Source organism: Saimiri boliviensis, chromosome 10, assembly GCF_048565385.1.
Source record: "Saimiri boliviensis isolate mSaiBol1 chromosome 10, mSaiBol1.pri, whole genome shotgun sequence".
Classification (NCBI taxonomy): domain Eukaryota; kingdom Metazoa; phylum Chordata; class Mammalia; order Primates; family Cebidae; genus Saimiri; species Saimiri boliviensis.
Window position 1 is genome coordinate 7,847,291 of NC_133458.1, and position 22,654 is coordinate 7,869,944.

The following is a 22,654-nucleotide window of genomic DNA, read 5'->3' on the forward strand; positions in this document are numbered from 1 at the left end:
GGGAGATGTCTCCATCTTCCTGAACCCTCTCCGGTGTTCGGTAAGGCGATCCGGGATGCCTTCCGAACATCTCCACAGCAGCGGCCGAGGTTTGGGTATTCAGAAGCCCTGTTTATAAACCCAAGCCCTGCCTAACAGCAGGACCAAATCTCCGGCTTACTATACTAAAACATCTATCTCAAGTTCTCAGATCAGCCCTTTTGGCATATAAGCCCTCCTTAAGTAACTTTTCTTTTTTTTCCTCCTCTTCTACTGAGGTGTCTCTCTCTCTCTCTCTCTCTCCTCTCTCTCTCTCTCTCTTTGTTAAATTGTTACAGTGTTACAGCCTGTAGGCGCTCTCAGCCACCCCACCCCCCACAAAGGAGTACTTCTGCCTGTGTTGAGTGTAAGACCTTCCCTATTCATTTCTAACCCCTAACTACCCCACAAGAGTGAACCATGGGCAATCAGAAGTCCCGCCCAGACCCTAAATCGCCATTGGGATACCTAGTCCAAAATCTACCCAAGCTAGGTCTCTCCATTAAAAAGAAAAGGCTGCTTTTCCTCTCCACCGTGGCCTGGCCACAATATCTCCTAGACAACCAGTCTAAGTGGCCTCCAGAAGGCATGCTCAACTTTAAGGTCCTCACAGGCCTAGACAACTTTTGCCAAAAGAACAGTAAATGGTCAGAGAGAGGTTCCCTACGTGCAGGCTTTCTGGTACCTTCGCTCCCAGCCTGCCCTCTGCTCTTGTACCATCTCCCAGGTTCTGTTAGCCAAAACCCCACCTTTGCCTTCAGCCCTGTGTGGCTCCGCACTCTCCGAAGACCCAGAAGACCTGTCATGCCCTGCCTGCTTTACCAAACCCCTCCTTATTCGAGGCCTCAACTCCCTCCTCCCTCTTCTCTTTCTCCTCTACAAAGCGCTAGTATAACTTCCCGTCAGTGCTCGTACCCGCTTTCACGACCCCCCACTCCTCTGCCCTTTGCGTGAGGTAGTGGGAGCAGAAAGCGTTGTCCGAGTGCATGTTCCCTTCTCTCTGTCTGATCTGTCAGCCATTGAAAAATGCCTAGGGTCATTCTCTACCAATGCTACCGTGTATACCAAAGAGTTTCGTTACCTCACCCAGGTGTACGACCTAACCTGGCATGACGCCTATGTGATCCTGTCTTCCATTCTTACTCCTGATGAGCGTGACCGCATTCTTACAGCGGTCCGAGCTCACGCTGATCGGGTACATCTCACAAACAATCAAATGCCAGTAGGCGCGGTGGCGATCCCCGAGGCTGACCCTAATTGGGACTATCAAACCGGTCAAGATGGCTGCTGCCGCCAAGACCAAATGTTACAGTGCCTCCTAGCAGGCATGCAAAGTGCAGCTCAGAAGGTAGTTAATTATGACAAGTTAAGGGAAATAACTCAGGGTTCTGATAAAAACCGAGCTGCCTTCCTAGACCAATTAACTAATGCTATGATCCTCCATACCCGGCTAGATCTGGCCTCCTTAGCAGGGGCTACAGTCCTAGCCACCCACTTCATCTCCCAGTCAGCAGCTGATATAAGGAGGAAACTTAAGAAAGCTGAGGAAGGCCCCCAAACGCCCATACGGGACCTGGTGAACACGGCATTTGAAGTTTTCAATGGCCGAGAGGAACAGGCTGAGGCCACCTGCCAGGCCCATTTACAGCAAAAAGTAGGCCTCCAAACCTGAGCTCTTGTAGCAGCCCTGAGGCCGGCAGTCCACCGAACATCTGGTGGAGGGGGTCCATTGAAACCCTCCCAAAATTCGTCAAAGGCTCCGCCTGGGCCCTGCTTCAGATGTGGCCAGGAGGGACACTGGGCACGGCAGTGCCCCTGTCCTTGTCCACCTCCTGGGCCCTGCCCAAGCTGCAAACAGACTGGACACTGGAAGGTTGACTACCCATCCCGGGCTGCAGGCTCACCCCCCACACCTCTATGTGGAGGGCAGGCCGGTCCACAGGAAGCGGTTCCTTTGCTTGAACTTCTTGGTCTTCTGAATGACTGATGCAGCCCGGACTTGAGGACCCCCATCACCCTCACCAAGACCAGGGTAACACTGCAGGTAGCGGGTAAGTCCATTTCCTTTTTAATGGATACAGGGGCTACCTATTTGGTACTGCCTTCCTACTCAGGACCTAGCATACCTTCCCAGGTTTCAGTCATGGGGATTGATGGAAAGCCGTCCTCTCCTAGCCAAACTGGTCCCTTAGCCTGTGTCCTTGAGGGGCACCCCTTCTCCCACTCCTTTTTAATTATACTCTCATGCCCAGTCCCCCTTTTAGGACGAGATATTCTCCAGACGGTAGGGGCCACCCTCCAATTCACTGGCTCCCCATATTCAAGCTCATCCTCTGCCCACCTCCTTCTGCTACTCCTAACCAGTATAACCCCCTGCCTTAACCCCTCGCCTAAACCCCTCATCCCTCCTAAGGAAGTTAATCCCTCAGTATGGGATACCTCCCAGCCTGTGGTGGCCAGACACCACACACCAGTTAAAATACTCCTGAAGAACTCTACCCACTTTCCCTCACGTCCTCAGTTTCCCATCTCAAAAACCCACCACCAGGTCCTAAAGCCTATCATCACCCAACTTCTGGCCCAGGGACTCCTTATTCCCACTAGTTCCCCCTGTAATACTCCTATCTTACCGGTCCGAAAGCCGACCGGCAACTACCGCCTAGTTCAGGACCTGCGCCTCATCAACGAGGCGGTGGTACCCATCCACCCGGTGGTCCCCAACGCATACACTCTGTTATCCAACATTCCCTCCACTACTTCTCATTTTACAGTCCTTGACCTTAAGGATGCCTTCTTTACTATTCCCCTTCACCCAGAGTCTTACTTCCTTTTTGCCTTCACCTGGGCTGATCCTGACACTAACCTATCACAGCAGCTCACCTGGACAGTCCTGCCCCAGGGATTTAGGGACAGCCCCCATATTTTCGGACAAGCCTTAGCAGCTGACCTTAACTCCTGCTCCCTCAAACCCAGTCTCCTTCTCCAGTATGTGAATGATCTGTTACTTTGTAGCCCCTCCCTCCCTCTTTCTCAACAACATACTGCCACTATCCTTAACTTTCTTGGATCCAAGGGGCACCGGATATCTCCCTCTAAAGCACAGTTATCAGTCACCTCAGTAGTCTACTTAGGCATTTGCCTCACCCCCAAAACTAAAAGCCTAACAACCGACCGCCGGCAAGCACTTCTTTCATTGTAGCCCCCAGACTGCAGACCAGATTCTCTCCTTAGGATTTGTAGGATACTTCCGTCACTGGGTATCTAACTTTGTCGCTCTAGCTAAACCTCTGTATGTGGCAGCTAAGGACACACCCACGGGACCCCTCTCTCATCCCAGAGTTGTAAAACAAGCTTTCAGAACCCTACAATCTGCTTTATCCATGGCACCTCCACTTCATCTGCCAGACCTTAACCATCCCTTCCACTTGTTTACTGACGAGAAACAAGGGATTGCAGTTGGAGTCATAACCCAATCCCTAGGTCCCGTGTATCATCCTGTAGCATATTTATCAAAACAACGTGATCCCACAGTCAGGGATGGCAGCCTTGCCTGCGGGCCCTGGGGGCAGCAACAGAACTTACCAAGGAATCCTAAAACTTACCTTAGACCACCCTATCTTGGTGTTCTCTCCTCATCGACTGACCGACCTTCTCTCTCTCAAATCTCTCGCTCACCTAGGACCCTCTCACCTACAGGAATTTCATCTACTCTTTATTGAAAATCCGTCAGTTAGCCTTCATTCCACTTCTCCACTCAACCCAGCTACTTTGTTTCCCCTTCCATCCCATTTCCTCCTCCCCAGCCCATTCCTGCCCTGAACTAATAGATACATTTGCTAAACCTCGGGAGGGCCTGTCTGACCTTCCCTTGCCTAACCCAGACCTTACCTTTTATGTAGATGGGAGTTCAATAGTGACACCTGAGGGGTGGCGAAAAGCCGCCTATGCAGTAGTCACAGACTCAGCCACCCTAGAGGCATGCCGCCTCCCTGATGGGACCACATCACGAAAGGCAGAGCTCATTGCCTTAACCCGAGCTCTCACGCTAGCACAGGGAAAGCGAGCAAATATCTACACTGATTCAAAGTATGCTTTTCTTATTACCCACTGCCACGCTGCCCTCTGGAGAGAGCGAGGATTCCTTACTACGAAAGGGTCCCCCATAATTAATGCTACTCATATCTCTAATCTCCTGCAGGCCCTATCACTGCCCAAAGAAGTCGCTGTCATCCACTGCCGAGGGCATCAGGCCCAGCAGGATGCTGTTTCCCAGGGCAATGCAAGGGCAGATGTGGCAGCAAAATCGTTAACCAGTACCAGGCTAGCCCCAACTCCAGTCCTGTTTCTCTCCACGGCCACGCCGCCAATTTACTCGCCATCAGAGAAACAGGCCCTCATATTAAAAAGGGGAACCGAGTCTGATCAGGGTTGGGTCTTCCTGAACAACAAAATCGCTCTTCCCTGGGAACAGGCCCTAAAAATCATTGCTGAAATACACCAGTCCTTACATATAGGGCCCAAAGCGTTGCACCATTTTGTGCAGCCCCTCTTTTTCTTGCCAGGTCTGCAACAGACAATTAAGCAAGTACACAAGGCATGCATTGCCTGCTCTAAGGTCTCACCTCAGGGAAGTTTAAGGGCACAGTTTTCTACCCACCAAATGCGTGGCCATCTGCCAGCCCAAGACTGGCAAATTGATTTTACCCATATGCCCACACACAAAAAACTTCGCTACCTTTTCGTCTTTATAGATACCTTTTCTGGATGGATTGAAGCTTTTCCCACCTCCAGGGAAACCGCAGACACAATGGCCTCCCTCTTAAACCAGGAGATTATCCCTCGTTTCGGCTTACCTGGAAGCATTCAGTCAGACAACGGTCCAGCGTTTACAGCCCGGGTGGTCCAGCTAGTCACCAAGTCTCTCAACATCTCCTGGAAACTACACATCCCGTACCACCCTCAGTCGTCGGGTAAAGTTGAATGGGCTCACGGCATCCTCAAGAATCATTTGGCCAAACTCACCATAGAGGCGAAGCTCTTCTGGCCCACACTCCTACCTCTTGCTCTAGCCCGGATCCAAGCCACCCCATGGGAGCCAACGGGTCTCAGTCCCTTTGAGCTACTATATGACAGGCCTTTTCTAGTTTCTCACAATCTCCTGGTACAGCCACCTCCTCTGGCTTCCTACCTTCCCTACCTCTCTCTCCTTTGCCACTTACTCAGGGAACACGCGGACCATACTCTCCCCATAGTTTTGGGACCAGAGGACTCCCACCCGACTATACCTCTCCAGCTAGGTAACAGTGTCCTCCTCCAGGAACTCGAGCCAGGGTCTCTGCAGCCCAGGTGGTCGGGACCCCATATCGTTATCCTAACTACCCCAACTGCCGCCAAACTTTTAGGCCACACCCCTTGGTACCATGTGTCACGCCTCAAGCTGGCTCCCAAGAATGACCAGTGGAGGTCTGAACCCTTGGGCCCCACTCGCCTTCGCCTGTAACCCCTACCCATCAACTCCTAACCCTTCAAATTCTCCTCCTAACAATCCTTCTGGTATCCCCTCTTGAAGCTAACTCTTACTATGTCTGGCGGTTCTACCTTCAGTAGTCCTGGACAATATGCCGAACCGCTAAAACCCAATACCTTGCCCAAGCAGATTGCCAGCCCACAGGCTGCCAATCAGCCGTAAGATTTGAATTCTCTAAATCCAAGTCCAATATTATCAAAAACGCCTGGAACAGCTTTGGCCTCTGCTTTCTAAATAATTGGCCCATTTCCTCCTCCAGTAAAGATAGCAGCAATATAAGGGCAGAAATCCCATGATCATAGGCTGATTGCACCAGCCGCAAACATTCGCATCATCTGTTTAGGCTCATCTCTTAATGGAGCATAACATTTGAATCTACCAGTCCCAGATGATGAAAAACAGCATTTCTGTCTCAAACATTCACACTCACTAAGGTCTTCCAGCTCATTACAAGGCTTTACCACCTGATTTTCCCCCAGAATGCAAGTCGTTGGAAATAAAAAATTCAGCAGAGCTTCCAATACAAAATCTTTTTCCAGAGATTGGCCACTAGCATCTTCATGGTTTCCCGGGCTATATCCAATTTGAGGCACCTCTGAGAATTTGGAGTACAAGTAGTGGCCCACCAACCCCTCTTGAAGCTAACCCTTACTATGTCTGGCGGTTCTACCTTCAGGAGTCCTGGACAGTAGGCTGAACCACTAACACCCAATACCTTGCCCAAGCAGATTGCCAGCCCGCAGGCTGCCAATCAGCCGTAAGATTTGAATTCTCTAAATCCAAGTCCAATATTAATCAAAAACACCTGGAACTACTTTGGCCTCTGCTTTCTTTATGACCAAACAAAAAACTTCTGTCGTTGGAGGAGCGATACCTATGGCGGATGCCCATACACTTCTTGTGTTACACACAGAGCCTTCAGAACAGGCACCTCCCCAACAAGTAAAATGCTTTTCCTCAGCCAAGGTAAAGTGTCCCTTCTCATCCATGATCCTTGGGACGCCTGCTGGAAAGAGGGTACTGCCAGTAAAATATACACTAGGTTTACAAACAGCCACCCCAGTGGTACCTGGCTAATATTCCGGTCCTATACAGGGATCGTACCTGTGGAAGTAGAACAACTCAATTCGTTCAGAAATTCCGTCTTACAAGATGAGGCTACTTTAACCAACTTAAGCCCTCAATTCAACCCAGGCCCTCAAACTATGCTCCCCAGCATTTCTCCTGGCTAACTCTAGTACAGCAAGGGGCTTACATATTGAACTTAACCGGGGCCACAGATTTCACCAACTGCATTTTACGTGCCTTCCTTAACAAACCCCCCTTAGCCGCAGTTCCTCTCCAGACCGGGTTCAACCTGTCACAATATCCTATGGGACCTGACACCACCTTAGTGGGTATCCCCTTGTTCAATGTACATTCTCAAAGTCTCTCTCTCTCTCTCTGCTATGGGTCAGCCAGCAGCCCCAGCCTCAGGTGCAACAGCACGATAGAAGTAAAATCCTCCCTTTACGCGCTTCCAGGAGGATAATTTTTGTGTAATGGAACCCTAACCAAAGTTATTAATCCATCCCTCCCTTCCCTTTCCCTTGTGTGCCCATCACACTAGTCCCGCAGTTAGAAGTGTACGGACAAGCTGAGTTCCTATCCCTCATCACATTGTCCCCTAATCACCGAAGCAAATGAGCAGTCTTCCTCCCAATAGTAGTTGGCCTCTCTTTAGCATCCTCTCTAGTAGCAGCTGGAATAGGGAGTGGTGCCACGGGCTACAGCGTCACTTCAGCCACCCAACTGGAAGACAAGCTCTGTGTGGCTATTGAGGCGTCAGCCGCCTCTCTAGTCTCCCTCCAGTGACAAATCACGTCGCTGGCTCAGGTAACTCTCGAGAGCTGACGGGCCCTAGACTTACTAACGGCAGAAAAAGGAGGTACCTGTCTGTTTCTCCAGGAGCAGTGCTGCTATTACATCAATGAAACAGGCCTTGTGGAAGAAAATGTCAGCACTCTATAGCCTCCAAGAGAACCTCCGCAGGAAGCAGAGTGCACCAGCCTCGTCTCTCAGCTGGTAGCAATCCCCCATGCTTACCTGGCTGACTCCCATTATTACCCCCGTTATTATTGTGTGTCTTCTAATACTAGCCCCTTTTTTTCTCAAGTTTTTACAGGCCCGCATAAGAGAAATTTCCAGGGTGGCCGTTAACCAGATGATGCTTCACCCCCATATCTGACTCCCAATCAAGGCACCAGCCAACTGACTCCTTTCCCCCACTTCACCCCATTCAGCAGGAAGTAGCCAGAAAGTCGCGGCGTCCTATATATCATCAAAAAGTTCGGAATGTAAGGCTGGTTGCCTCGCTGGGAGTTCGAACACGCCCATCTCCCTCCCGGCTTGAAAATTAGAATATGTCAATCATCTAGCCCCCCCTTGGAAATCCCCTCTGCACTAGGATGCCAGTCATCTAGCTCCGCCTTGGAAATCACCTATGCACTGGGCTCCTAGCTCGCCTTGGAAATCCCCTCTGCACTCAGCACTTAGCCTGCTCACAGGAAGTCCCACCTCGCTACCAATAGCAGCTCCCACTGTCCACATCCTGTTTTCTCCAAATCCAATCGAACGCCTTCACTCCCTATAAAAACCCACTCCTGAGAGGAAGCAGTGTGACTTCCCTGGCCTCTTTCCTCAGGACTACAGGACCTCGCCCAGGAGCTAAGTAAATCGGAATTGGCATCTAATTTTCTTGTGCTGGCCTCAGTTTCCTCGTTTTTAACTCAGCAATCAATCTACAGAGAATAAACTTCACAATCACGTTCCTTCATTATGAACTCCTTGCAGAGAGTGACTTCACCACTGCAACTCCAGCACATATATCTCAGCCTAACAGATAGTAGGCACTTTGTAGAGAATATTCTAGAAAAATGTACATTCAAAGGAAAGCAGGTGTAAAATAGCATGGTTAATCTCTGAACTATGTAAGTAGTTAAGTTCTACTGAATTATTAAGTTTGAGAAGAAAAACTAGTTCTCATTTTTTGAGTCATGGACCGTGGGCAAAAAGGTGCCACATTTGGAGAATATGCTTACAGGGAGCAACAGCTCCCTTTGCTTCCCCACGTGTCACTGATGGTGAGGCTCCCGCTGCACAGGAGCCTGGGGAAGTAACAAAGATCACAAAAGGCCTGCCTTGTACTTGAGGCTACACATTTGGAATTTACAACGTAGGTAATGCGAAGTCTGTGAGAAATTGTATTTATTTTTAAACCATCCAGCCCAAACTTTTTGTCATGTGAGAGATTTTACACAGTGAGACTCGAAAGTAACGGGCCCAGTGGCATGGCTAACTGATAATAAAACGAAATCTTGGTCAAGGGGCCTTATCTCAGGGCTCTTTCAACCCAACTTGCTTGGCTTTAGTGGGACTCTAACAATTCTGAAGTGGGTAGGCTAAGCAGCAGAGGTTCCAAGACAACGACTGGCACCTTCTAAAAGTTTTATAATGAACCAGCCTCTAAAATTACGGTTTTATGAAACGAAGTTGCTTTCTTTCGAGAAGGAATTCTGTTGACAACATCTTCGCAGTGATGCCCCGCTTTCTGGGACCCCTGCCCATCGCCCCCTTCCTTTTATTCCTCCTTCTCCCCTCACCTCCCACCTCTCCCATTGTTTCGACCTACTCCCACTGAGGCAAGCTGGGAAGTGTAGTCGCACGCCCTGTTGCCTGAGTCGGTTAGGGGTCTCGAAGAACTCAGTAACTCCACAACAGCTCAATTGATTTCAAGAGGTGAAGTAAAGCCTGGAAGGCTCAGCCGGCTTATCCCATGAGCAACCTGGTATTTGCAGTTTCTAGCGTCCAAAGCCGGCCCACTGGCAGAGAGCTCTTGGACTCTAATCCCACCCATCTCCGAGCCTCGCGCATCCTGATGGCGTCACTCGGCCCCGCGAGGTCCCTGGGATACATGGTAGTCCTAAAGGTGGGTCTCACTCTTGGCCGTTGCAGCTTGAGGACTACATTTCCCAGGAGGCCGCGCGAGGGCGCGCCGAAAGCCACCCGAGGCCGTGATTGGTTGGTGAGCCGGCCGCACGCGGAGGAGTCCAAGGAGCTGCTCTGTTGCGACAGAGGCCGAGCGGCGAGGCCCAGTGAGTTAGGGGAAGGGGCGCTGTTGGGAGAGGGTACCCGCCGGTGAGGGGGAAAGAGTATTAGAAGAGGAAGGAGGAACGGGTCCTGGATGGAGGGCTCTGAGAAGGAAAAGATAGGGCTAAGGGAGAGAAGCTGACGGGCGGGGTGGGGGAGGACCCAGGGGTGACGAGCGTGGAGACTCAGATGGGACTCACAAGGGCTAGGACGAGTGCATCCCGGCAAGAGGCTGGGCTCAACGACTGGGTGATGTGGAGAGGGACGACCGAGAAGAGGCCCCAGACGGATGGGAGAAGGAAGCCCGGAAAGTGAGGCGGCCGGCTGAGTGCGGAGAGCCAAGTTGTAGGGAAACCGGAGACGGGAACGTCTGCTGAGGGGCAGAACCTGGTTCCCAACCGGAGGCCCTGAAAGAAGGAGCATTTCCAGAGTGAGGCAGTCCGTGGGGACTGGTGCCTGTGGGAAGAGATGTTAAGATTGGACGAGCAGCTGAGAATCGGCATTGGTTTGAAGGACCCTGACCAAGTTGGGAGGGAAGAGGCAGGGACAGACCAGGGCATCAGAGGCTTGATATTGATAGGCGGATTCCTGAGAGAGATGGAGCAGGACCCAGGCATTCTTACCAGTAAGTTTAGAGTTTAGGGGTATCTGTTTGCCTTCCTTCAGGCTCCCTGAAAGAACAGTATCCTACTCCTGTGGGTCATCATCATGCCCTCCGACCTGGCCAAGAAGAAGGCAGCCAAAAAGAAGGAGGCTGCCAAAGCTCGACAGCGGCCCAGAAAAGGACATGAAGAAAATGGAGATGCTGTCACAGAACCACAGGTGGCAGAGGAGAAAAATGAGGCCAATGGCAGAGAGACCACAGGTGAATTGAGGGAGGGATGAGTTGGGGATGGTTGCTAAGGCTTAATGCATGTACTGGCTAGCGTGGGAATCTTGATGCTGAGGGAAGAGGAGAATGTATCTGGTGTCATGCAACTAAACTTTTCATGATGAATCAAGTCAGTAGATGCCACCCTGTCATTGAGCAAGGAAGCCGAAGACAAGATTCTCACATACTCCGTGGCAAGCGGATATGGGAGTTGCCAGGCTGCCCTGCCGCTCTGTTAGACCGTGAGGAGGGGGCCAGGTCCCTGACCCTTTCTCAGTTTCCATTTCTACGCATGGTGGCCAACGTGCCAGGTTCTTGGCTACACCATACACTTGTCCTCACAAGGATAGTGACTCCACCTACCAGAGAGTAATTTATGAGTTGTTTTATGGGGTTTTTCCTGGGAGAGAGCTGCCTTTCTGTTATTTATATTTTGGGAAACAGTTGTTATTTCTCAAATGCTTGACATGGTGCTACACAGGGAGGCACTACAGTGCTGCCTCCAAAAACTTAACATCTAGACAGGGAAACATGGCAATATGCGGTAGAGAATGTACCAGGCCCTCAGCAGTCCATCCCAGTCCCCTTCCTTGCCCCCTGAAAACTTTCTAAACATTCCTCTGTCTACCCAGACTATTGATTGCCTCTTGAGTAGTCACCACATCTCTGTCCTGTCACACACTGAATTCTACTACCATCATGTTTTTGCTAGCTACGTTTGACATTTCTGTCAAGGCCTAGCTCAAGATAGCAAAGCCTCTCTCAGTCAAACCTGACCTCAGTATTTCCATTCTCTGTACCCCTTTGCTGTCTTTTCATGTTACTTACCTTTTTATGTTATATCTCCTGTTTATCTAAATTATTTGATCTTTGAGTGCAAGGACTATGTCTTGGGTAATTTTTTTTATGACCTGCTTCTCAGATAGACACTAAGTAAATGTTTGAAGAGGAAAGTAGAATTAGTCTTGCAAATTGTAACAGATAGGCACTCAGAAAGAGGGGAGTTACAAAGCAATTAGAAGGAGCAATAAAGCCAGGCTGTGGGGAAGTTTTATTCCTGGTCACAGTAGTGCAGGGCAGGAAGTTATGAATGATGGACATAGGTAAACAGAGACATGAGAGGACAAGAGAGGTTATAATTAAAAGTACGGGTGTCCAAGCGAGCAGGCTGTTGGGGCAGCTGTGTGTCAGTGTGCACTCTGTAAAGCTTGAGAAACATCTGAGTCTGCTCGGCAGGATTGGAGCTTAGGCCTTCAGGATGTTCCTCTTCGTGGAGAGCCGAGTCTGTCACAGCCATCTTCCCAAACACTGCTTTTCTATCCCCAGAAGTGGATTTGCTGACCAAGGAGCTCGAGGACTTTGAGATGAAGAAAGCTGCTGCTCGAGCTGTCACTGGCGTCCTGGCCTCTCACCCAAACAGTACCGACGTTCACATTATCAACCTGTCACTCACCTTCCACGGTCAAGAGCTGCTCAGTGACACCAAACTGGAATTAAACTCAGGCCGTCGTTATGGCCTCATTGGCTTAAATGGAATTGGTGAGGCCCTTGGAAAGGGAGGTGGGAGGTATCTCTCCTTGGCTCATCTGTCACTCGTAAGTATTTATTTAGCACCAGCTGTGTTCAGAGCAAGGCATTTGGAATATGGGTGGGAGACCAGATATGTCCAGGGAAAAGGAACTAGCAATGCAGAGCTATACGTGGTACGTACAGATTGAGTGTCCCTTATCTGGAACGCTTAGAACCACAAGTGTTTTGGATCTTGGAATATTTGTGTTATACTTACTGGCTGTGCAGCCCTAATCCAAAAACCTGAAATCCTCCAATCAGCATTTCCTTTAAGCTTCAGGTCAGTGCTTAAAAGATTTTGGATTTGGGAGCATTTTGGATTTTCAGATAAGGGTACATCCGCCCTGTACCACATCAGCAGTTACAAACAGCAGGTGCTGGAGAAGTTGGTCAGAGCGTGTGAAGCTGTGGTAAATGAAAAAGGCTTCAGAGAAGGGGTGGGGCAAGAATGGGAGGAAAGTCAGAAAGGAATCTCAAGAATGGAGGCTGGCAAGATTTGAGTGAATGAAGGGAAGGAAGGTCCTCAAGAAAAATGGATGAGGTCCCAGTTTGGCTGGGGAGGAAGAACCAGTAGTGAAGAAGAATAGGGAATTTCACTGTACCAAGCGTCTGCTCGTCTCCCCTCTCAGGAAAGTCCATGTTGCTCTCTGCTATTGGGAAACGTGAAGTGCCCATCCCTGAGCATATCGACATCTACCATCTGACTCGAGAGATGCCCCCTAGTGACAAGACACCCTTGCAATGTGTGATGGAAGTCGACACAGAGCGGGCCATGTTGGAGAGGGAGGCAGAGCGGCTGGCTCATGAGGATGGTAGGGCTCCAGACCTGGGCGTGGGGGTGGGCTTCTTCTAGGAAGGCCCCTAGGAGCCTCATGGCCATGCACTGTCCACAGCGGAGTGTGAGAAGCTCATGGAGCTCTATGAACGCCTGGAGGAACTGGATGCCGACAAGGCAGAGATGAGGGCCTCGCGGATCTTGCACGGACTGGGTTTCACACCTGCCATGCAGCGCAAGAAGCTGAAAGACTTCAGTGGGGGCTGGAGGATGAGGGTTGCCCTTGCCAGGTGAGTCCCTCCCTCCTTCCCCAACCCCATAGCTGCCCCATCTCTCCAGAGTTTAATGTTGACTTCAGTGGAACGGTTTGGAACAGGAGTCAGTAAGTGTTGAACAAGACCTGGACATCTGCAGTGTGGAGAGGGAGGGGGTACTGTGTATGGGCCAGAGTGAGAGCTTCCTGGCTCAAGTGGTCAAGAGTGACTCAGTCTTCTGTTGGATTCCCAGCACCCAACAGAAGGTTGGGTTTAGAGATCCTAGGGGTAGTCGAAGGGAAAATGGTGGAGCAGGTCTGTTTCTGTCCTCCCACCAGGATTCCTTTTCCACCTTTTTTGTGCTCTAGTCCTGGAATAATTCCAGCTCTAAAGATAAAATGTGAGACAGCTATTATGATGCTGTTGTTCTTACTCTCTTGTGGCCTGGACTCAAAGTGAGTTTCTATAGAGCAGCATTCCGCCAATAATCCCCCCAGCGTCACTAGTTAAACAGGTAATTTCTTGTCCTATCATTCTCTGTGAAGGGAATTTATAAGACTTGATATCCTGCTCTAGAAAGTTGCCTGCGTGTGCTTTAGAACATGAGCGCAGTGGTCTCACATGCTAGCAAGGATTAGCTGCCTCCGGTTCACGTAAGGGGCTTTTAAAAACACAGATTTCTGGTTTGGGAACCAGAGCTTTAGAGTCTATCCCTTGCTAACCTTGGCCACCCTACCAGATAGGTCTAACTATCTGTAGGCCTTCGGATAGGTCTAATCTGCTTTAGCAGGTTATGTCCTCTGTATCTTTTTGTCTTCCTGGTGGTTTCCAACTTCAGTGTATAAGACTCATAGACTCATAAAGACTTCTACAGCCTTGCCTCAGACTGTACTTCTGTGCTTCTGAGCCCTGTAGTCTACTCTTCAGTCTCTGTTCTTCAGCTCTTGTTTCTGTCCTACTTCTCCTTTTCCCTCTGAGGTACAGAGCCTAGAACTGATTTCAAGACTCAGGCCAGGAGCCCACCCAGAATTGCATGTAGCAGGCAAGTTGGGCCCCTCCTGTGTAACATCCGTTACGATTCTGAGGTGCCCCTGTCTCCTTTCCTGTCCTTCAGAGCCCTCTTTATTCGGCCCTTCATGCTGCTCCTGGATGAGCCCACCAACCACCTGGACCTAGATGCTTGCGTGTGGTTGGAAGAAGAACTGAAAACGTAAGAGGGTGGAATGGGGGATGAGAGCGGGCAGGGTCCCAAAGGGGGATTCTAGAAAATGGATGCCCAGAAACTGCACTAATATTACACCAGTGAGAAAGCAACTGAAGGAAGACCAGAGTTCACTTGCGTGGACAAGCAGGGAGCACCTTTAGGGCTGTTTAGGACTGGCCTTTTTGTTTCATTGTTTTTCTTAAATTCGAAATGTATGAGCATTTTTTTAAAATGTCTTGTTTTTTTTTTCTCTTGGTTTTTTTCCATATTTCAAATGCGAGATATGAGTTAAAGACATTTTTCTTTTCTTAATTGTATGAAGAAGAAAAGACAGTCATCCATCTAAGATCATGAGGCAGTGACAAAGGACAATATAGCCGATATGGTCATGGTCCTTCTATGGCTAAAGAACTGAATAAGTTGGAATAGCATAACAGTTTTAAAAGAAAGTTTTTAGTGATACAGTGACTTAGTACCTTCTTTCAAAAAGTAAAGCATTTTGCTTTTTACTCTGTCTTTACCAGTTCTTCCCACCCACAGTTTTGGATACATTCATGAGTGTATTTGTGTATATACACATTTCCATTTACTATCACTGTTGCTACTATCTCCACTCCATTCTGTTGAAAATTAGAACAGAAGATTGAGGAAACTCAATCCGTCTCACCACACTGAAGGGCGTACAAATACTGTTACAGATAGATTGTGCAGTGCTGGCTTAGGTGCTTACTGACAGCTAGGAATTGGACAACGCATCTAAAAGGTGCTTAGGTATGAGGATGGGCCTGACTCTCAGTTCAGCGGTTGTCAGCTCCCATTGTTGAGCTCTTCACTGATTGGTTGTTTGGTTTTGCAGTTTTAAGCGCATCTTGGTCCTCGTCTCCCATTCCCAGGATTTTCTGAATGGTGTCTGTACCAATATCATTCACATGCACAACAAGAAACTGAAGTATTATACGGTGAGTGGGCCTCAGCTTCTCTCATAGAAATCTCTGTGCTTACCAATTCTCTGAAGTTCTCTTAAAAAAAAAAAAAATGGAGGGGCAGGGGCTGGGCATGGTGGCTCATACCTGTAATCCCAGCACTTGGGAGGCCGAGGTGGGTGGACCGCTTGAGGTGAGGAGTTCGACATCAGCCTGGCCAACATGGTGAAACCCTGTCTCTACTAATTAGCCAGGTGTGGTGGCGGGTGCCTGTAATCCCAGCTACTTGGGAAGCTGAGGCAGGAGAATTGCTTGAACCCTGGAGGCAGAGGTTGCAGTGAGTCGAGATCACGCCACTGCACTCTAGCCTGGGTGACAGGGAGCAAGACTCCATTTAAAAAAAAAAAAAAAAAAAAAAAAAAAAAAAGCAGACTTACCTAGCAGCTATTTTCTACCTATTGCTGTAAAAAGATACAGACAAGGAGTCCTGCTGCCTGTTTTATTTTGATCCCAAAGTCATTGCTTTCAGGCCATAGGCCATGGGTTGGCAGCCATGCACATGGTGTATGTTTGCCTTTTGGCAAAGAAGTTGACTTTTCATGGTGCCCAGGCAGGCCCTGCTCCTGTCTGCCTTGCCTCTTTTTTTTTGGAGACAGTCTCATTCTGTCACCCAGGCTGGCACAATCTCAGCTCACTGCAACCTCTACCTCCTGGGGTTCAAGTGATTCTTGTACCTCAGCCTTCCAAGTAGCTGAGACTACAGGAATGCACCACCACGCCTGGGTAGTTTTTGTATTTTCAGTAGAAATGGAGTTTTACCATGTTGGCCAGGCTGGTCTTGAACTCCTGGCCTCAAGTGATCTGCCCACCTCAGCCTCCCAAAGTGCTGGCATAACAGGCGTGAGCCACTGCACCGGGCCTCCCTCTGCCTTCTTGAATGCCTTCTTAACTCTGCTTCACTAGAGTCAACACATTTACCCCACCTCCCATGACCACAGGAGAATGGGGTTGAGGATCTCAACAGCCCACTGTTGTGCCTTGCCTTTTCATTTTTTATTTCAAAAAGCACATAAGAAAGGAACAATTGGTGTCCTCTTCACTCACAGTCATAGGAGTATTACTGTTTTTAATATAGCTTTCGAGAAACTTCCTGTATACTTGTAATCATTTATAGAAAATTTCATATATACATATCTTTTTCTTTTTACACAATTGTAGTCTTTTTTTCTTTTCCTTTTTTTTTTTTCTTGAGATGGGGTCTCATTGTGTCACCCAGGATAGAGTCCAGTGGCATGATATGGACACACTGCAACCTCTGCCTCCCAGGTTCAAGTGATCCTCCCACTTCAACCTCCCAAGTAGCTGAGACTACAGGCGCATGCCACCATGCCTGGCTAATTTTTATATTTTAAATAGAGACGGGGTTTCGCCATGTTAGTCAGGCTGCTCTGAAACTCCTGGCCTCAAGTGATCCACCCGCCTCGGCCTCCCAAAGTGCTGGGATTACAGGTGTGAGCCACTGCACCTGGCCACAGTTAGTTTTAATAATCATTCTGTAGGTTGCTTTTTAAATTTAGTATATTTGGACTGCTTTCCATGTGAGTATGTATAAATCAACCACAATCTTTTCAGTGACTGCACAGTATTTCATTATGTGTTTATCCTGTGACTTGTTAGGGCCTTTCTGATGGATATTTAGCTTGAGTCCCATTTTTGTTTGCAGATAGAAACCATGGCAATCCACTTATGCAAGGTTTGTCAGCTTCTAAATCTGACTGGTCTGTTTTCCCATCTGGAGACAGCTCTTGTAGTCTGTGGGGCTTCAGCCTCTAGGGGCGCGGGGAGGAATAGTTGGTGGTTTTGGAAGGCTCTGAGCCTCATGATGTCTGTATGACCATGATTTTCAGGATACTCCCAGTGCCACAGGTGTCTTTTTGACTAATCTAAGGATTTGCTGTGGAGCCTGGCCCTGGCTGGGCTGAGCGAGGGGCATGATAAGACTCCAATTTGAAGTTAGGATATACTTCTGTAATGCACTTCCTCTCTTCTTACTGTACAGCCTTAGAGCCAGGGCCAAGTCAGTGCCATCCCTCATCCCCCTAAACTCTGAGTGAGAATCCAGGATTGCAACCCAGGTTAAAGCTGGCCGCCTTGCCTGGCACCTTTCCATGCAGGGTAATTACGATCAGTATGTGAAGACGCGACTAGAGCTGGAGGAGAACCAGATGAAGAGGTTTCATTGGGAGCAAGATCAGATTGCACACATGAAGGTAGGGAGACTGCAGAGTCAGGCTCACGGCCTCCTGCATGAAACAAGCAGGGGAGTTGGATGAGGGCATTTGGAAGAGTTGGGGTGCTGGAGCAGGGAGAAGTTGGGGTGCTGATGGAGGTGGGGAAGAAGTTATGATCACCATTTTTACCCTGGATTGAAGGTGAATTGTTGAGCGCCTACACATACTTCAAGCTCCCTTTGGTCTCTTTTAGAACTACATTGCGAGGTTTGGTCATGGCAGTGCCAAGCTGGCGCGGCAGGCCCAGAGCAAGGAGAAGACGCTACAGAAAATGATGGCATCAGGACTGACAGAGAGGGTCGTGAGCGACAAGGTGGGGTGTGATTGGTTGGGGCTGGGTGGCCCAAGGTGAGATGGGTAAGAAAGGAGCCAACTTGATAAATGCCCTCTTTTCTTCCTAGACACTGTCATTTTACTTCCCACCATGTGGCAAGATCCCGCCACCCGTCATTATGGTGCAAAATGTGAGCTTCAAGTATACAAAAGATGGGGTAAGTTCATGCCAGGGCGTTATGGCTGGGTGGCTGCGGTGTATCTTATAGGGTGAGTGTCAGCTCATGGGAGCCGCTCCTGTTCTATGCTGACCACACCTGCTAGCCCACATGCTCTGGGGGATTTGCAGGTGTGGCGGCTGGGGTGCCTCATCCAAGGCTGCGCATTGGCCTTTCTTCGTGTATATGGAAGGAAGGCGACTCAGCTGGGTTGGTGGGCGGAGGCAGTGGGCTAGGCGGGGTCTGCCATGAGTGCTGCCTCCCTCTACTTCCTTGCTTCTCTGTTGGTGACTGGGGACTTAGGCTTGGTCTGCTGGTCAGAGCAGATCTGCACTCTAGCCTTGTGTCCATCTCTCTCTCATCCCCACCTCAGCCTTGCATCTACAATAATCTAGAATTTGGAATTGACCTTGACACACGAGTGGCTCTGGTAGGGCCCAATGGAGCAGGAAAGTCAACTCTTCTGAAGCTGCTAACTGGAGAGGTATGGTGCCAAGGTGGGCGTGGATCCTTCTAAGATTAGGCCTTGTGATGGCTAAGGAGGAGGAGAGTGATTCAGGGCCTGCTACTTTGGGAGGGCCTGAGCACTCTGGTGGTGAGTGAGCCCTCTGGAGGGGTGGGGCAGCAGACAGGAGATGGGGAAGGTCCGGTTGGACAGTGCTGAAGTTGGGGGCTGTTTTCCTGGGGCAGGGATAGGGTAGGGAGGAGTCTGTCAGAGTGTGTGTATTTGTGTGTGTGTGAATACGTGTATGTGTTTGAGCATGTTTCTGTTTTCAATCAGAGCATTTAGAATATAGGAACATCTGTGCGTTTAGGGATGTTGCAGCTTCTCAAATAATGTCATTTCATTAATATTGATGAAAAAAAAGAAATGGTTCCCAGCTGGGGCCACTGTCTGTGTGGAGTTTGCACTTCCCCCTTAACGTCTGCATGGGTTTTCTTGGGTGCTTCCGTTTCTTCCCACATCCCAAAGCTACGCCTGTCAGGTTAATTGACGTGTCTTAGTGGTTCCAGTCTGAATGAGTGTGGGTGTGTGTCAGCTAATAGAATAGTGTAATAGAATGGTGTCCTTTTCAGGACTGGTTCTTACCTTGTTCCCTGGGTTGGTGGGATGGGCTCTGGCTGCCCATGAGCCTAAACTTGAATAAGCAGGTTGGAAAATGAAAGAATGAACGAATATAAATTTTTATTTTAAAAAAATTGATAAAATTTCTGATAATCATACAAATGCACTCAGCAAGTCAGCCACATGTGTGATTATTTTTGAACTGTGTGGTGGTAGGAAGTGCTCCTTACAATTTTCCGTTTGCAAACATTTCTTCCTTTGCTTAACCCACCACTATTGCAACTACCATCACTCACTGATTCATCAAAAATTGGGTAAATAACTTACCTTGTTTTCATTAATCTTTCTTAAATGTATGTATAGCTCACGTGTATTTAAATGTCAAATATTAGAAGTGATTGGGTCTTTTGTCAGGGTGTAGTGGCTCAAACCTGTAATCCCAGCACTTTGGGAGGCCAAGGGAGGCCAAGGCTGGTGGATCACTTGAGGTCAGGAGTTTGAGACCAGCCTTGCCAACATGGTGAAACCCCATCTCTACTAGAAATGCAAAAAATCAGCCAGGCATGGTGGCAGGTACCTGTAATCCCAGCTACTCCAGAGGCTGAGGCTGGAGAATCGCTTGAAACTGGGATGGAGAGGTTCCAGTGAGCCACTGCACTCCAGCCTGGGTGACAGAGCGAGACTCCCTCTTAAAAAAAACAAAGAAAGAAAGTGTTTGGATCTTTATTTAGAAGTTTGATGATCTTTTTTTGTGACCAAAAAATGCTGCAGGAACCTAACTGTTGTTTGTATCAGTTAGCCTGCAGCAAAATTAGTTTTGTTATGTGTTGTTTCACTTAAAGTCTGTTTCCAGACCTTTAAAATAGGTTCTGTTTCTAAGAACCCATTGATGACAGTGACAACTTTGAGAACCTGTTTTTAATTTTAGAAAATATATGTTGCACCTATATCCAAGTCCTCTGCTACACAGTATAGTGCATTCTGCAGTAGACATTTCATAACTACTTAAATTGTATCTTTGCCTCTTGAGAACATCTGCTTCAGTACATCTTCCTAAATATATTCAGAGTGGCCAGAATAGCAGTGTGTGAGTTGGTGATGTATTCTCTTTAGGAAGTTGAGTCTTGTTCATTGTGAACATGTGTTTGTTTGCCTGCTCTGCCTATGTCTGTTTCTAACTAGGGTTCCTTTGTTTCATGCTTATGTTTCCACTTTTTTCTTCCTAGCTACTACCCACAGATGGCATGATCCGAAAACACTCTCATGTCAAGATAGGGCGTTACCATCAGGTATGGACCTGGAGTTGGGATCCAGGGAATTGCCCAGGGTATGGGAAGGTGCTGTATCTGGCCGAGTTCCAGCCAGCCACCCCTACCCCCTGGCAGGAATTCCAGCCTAGGTGGCTCCTACCTGCTTCTTGAACCCAGAACAGGTGCCTGGGATAGAAATAGGACATTACCTAGGAGAGTTCCTTTTGAAGCGGGATGCCAGTCACACCTGGGTGGCTTCCATTTTTCCTGTAGCATTTACAAGAGCAGCTGGACTTAGATCTCTCACCTTTGGAGTACATGATGAAGTGCTACCCAGAGATCAAGGAGAAGGAAGAAATGAGGAAGATCATTGGGCGATATGGTCTCACTGGGAAACAGCAGGTCAGTAAAGGAGGGTGTGGTGAGAACGCCAGATAGCTGGGATTCTGGGGCTGCGTGGGTCAGGGGACACTGTCTTGGCAGCCTAGGTTTGGAAGCTGTCCAAACCAGAGTCTCCTCCATTTGATTCCCCTAAGAACCTACAACCTTTTCTTTACTCTAGATTGTTATGTAATGGAGTATTTTGAGGGGCTAAGGATAGCACGCCAGTCTCAACGTGCCCTTGTGCCATAGCACTTGAGGGCAAAGGAACTCGCAATCTAGAAAACAAATTTCTGGGTGCAGATCTGGAACGATCCCGTTCATTAAGATTTAATTGCCAAGAGAGCAAGAGGTATGGGCTTAGTAATGACAAGAGCTTCAGGTTTCCAGATGAGTCTCTTTCAGGACTCAAGAGACTAGTGGGTCTCTCTGAGCCTCACTTTTTGTAAAATGGCAATACTGATGGAGGAGTCAGGGAGAAATGGAGGAGAGATGAGCTGTGCTGTTTGGTGGGGATAATGCCAAGTTACATGTATGTCATGGTTCCACCCAGGTGAGCCCAATCCGGAACTTGTCAGACGGGCAGAAATGCCGAGTGTGTCTGGCCTGGCTGGCTTGGCAGAACCCCCACATGCTCTTCCTGGACGAGCCCACCAATCACCTGGATATTGAGACCATTGATGCCCTGGCAGATGCCATCAATGAGTTTGAGGGTGGTATGATGCTGGTCAGCCATGACTTCAGACTCATTCAGCAGGTGAGGCCCTGGCCAGGGGGTGAGGCACAGGAGAGACCTTCTAGAAGGTTGGGTAGGGTAGTCGTGGCATGTGGAGGGCACATAACACCTGCTTACTGAATTAAGAGAAGGGGCTCAGAGTGTAGACACAGGTGGTGAGGACCAGTACTTATGCCTCTTTGGGGCTACTTAGAAAGCCGTAACTGAAACGCTTCATTTCTTCTATCGAGATGTTAACCAACTTGGCATTTTTGGCTCAAATGGGAAAGAGAGTTGGGTAGGAAACAGGGTGCTTTTACTACTGTCCCAAGATTCTTCAGTCCGAAAATAGTTTTCTGCTAAGAAGGATTTTGATTAGACAGAGAGCTACCACAGTCATTGGAGAAAAAGCTGCTGCTCATTCCTCTGAAGCTCTGGAGAAGATGGGAGGTGGAGAAAAGAAAGCTGAGAGTGAAGCCTCTAAATCAGACGTCCCCAAACTTTTTACGCAGGGGGCCAGTTCACTGTCCCTCAGACCGTTGGAGGGCCGCCACATACTGTGCTCCTCTCACTGACCACCAATGAAAGAGGTGCCCCTTCCTGAAGTGCGACGGCGGGGCTGGATAAATGGCCTCAGGGGGCTGCATGCGGCCCGCGGGCCGTAGTTTGGGGACGCCTGCTCTAAATAGATCTAGACCCTGCCAGGGAGCTGACACTAGGAGTGACACAGCAGTTCCTGGCTGGTAAGGCTGCAAACCTGGTTATGGTACCCTGGGGTTAGAACATCCCAAATAACTTAGAATTAGTGGGACAGTGAGCTGGATATGGATTTGGGCGGTGGAGTTTTCTTCCTAGAATGTCTGCTGGGCAGAGGTGGGGACAGTGACTGGCTCAGGATTAAGTCTAGGCTTTGCTTTCCAGGTTGCACAGGAAATTTGGGTCTGTGAGAAGCAGACAATCACCAAGTGGCCTGGAGACATCCTGGCTTACAAAGAGCACCTCAAGTCCAAGCTGGTGGATGAGGAGCCCCAGCTCACCAAGAGGACCCACAACGTGTGAGCCCTCTGCCTGGGCTCAGGTCAGGAGCTCCGTCTGGGAACTAACAGCTGCTACCCTGACCAGCTGCTCAGGACAGGACCCTGGGGCTGCACTCCTGCATTGCTGCAATACCGCTTCCCCAGCCTCTCCCCT

At 49.0% G+C, this 22,654-nt stretch overlaps 1 protein-coding gene across 1 annotated transcript; it reads left to right on the forward strand.

Moving 5' to 3' along the window:
- The first annotated feature begins 9,576 nt into the window (after positions 1–9,576).
- ABCF2 (ATP binding cassette subfamily F member 2) lies at positions 9,577–22,620 on the forward strand. Its single transcript, XM_010340492.3, has 15 exons — positions 9,577–9,678; positions 10,340–10,538; positions 11,871–12,083; positions 12,743–12,925; positions 13,007–13,178; positions 14,257–14,352; positions 15,203–15,305; positions 17,444–17,539; positions 17,754–17,873; positions 17,962–18,051; positions 18,425–18,535; positions 20,344–20,406; positions 20,641–20,769; positions 21,302–21,505; positions 22,385–22,620. The coding sequence occupies exons 2-15, from the start codon at positions 10,382–10,384 to the stop codon at positions 22,520–22,522; spliced, it is 1,875 nt and encodes a 624-aa protein (XP_010338794.1). The 5' UTR covers positions 9,577–9,678; positions 10,340–10,381; the 3' UTR covers positions 22,523–22,620.
- The last annotated feature ends 34 nt before the right edge of the window (positions 22,621–22,654 follow it).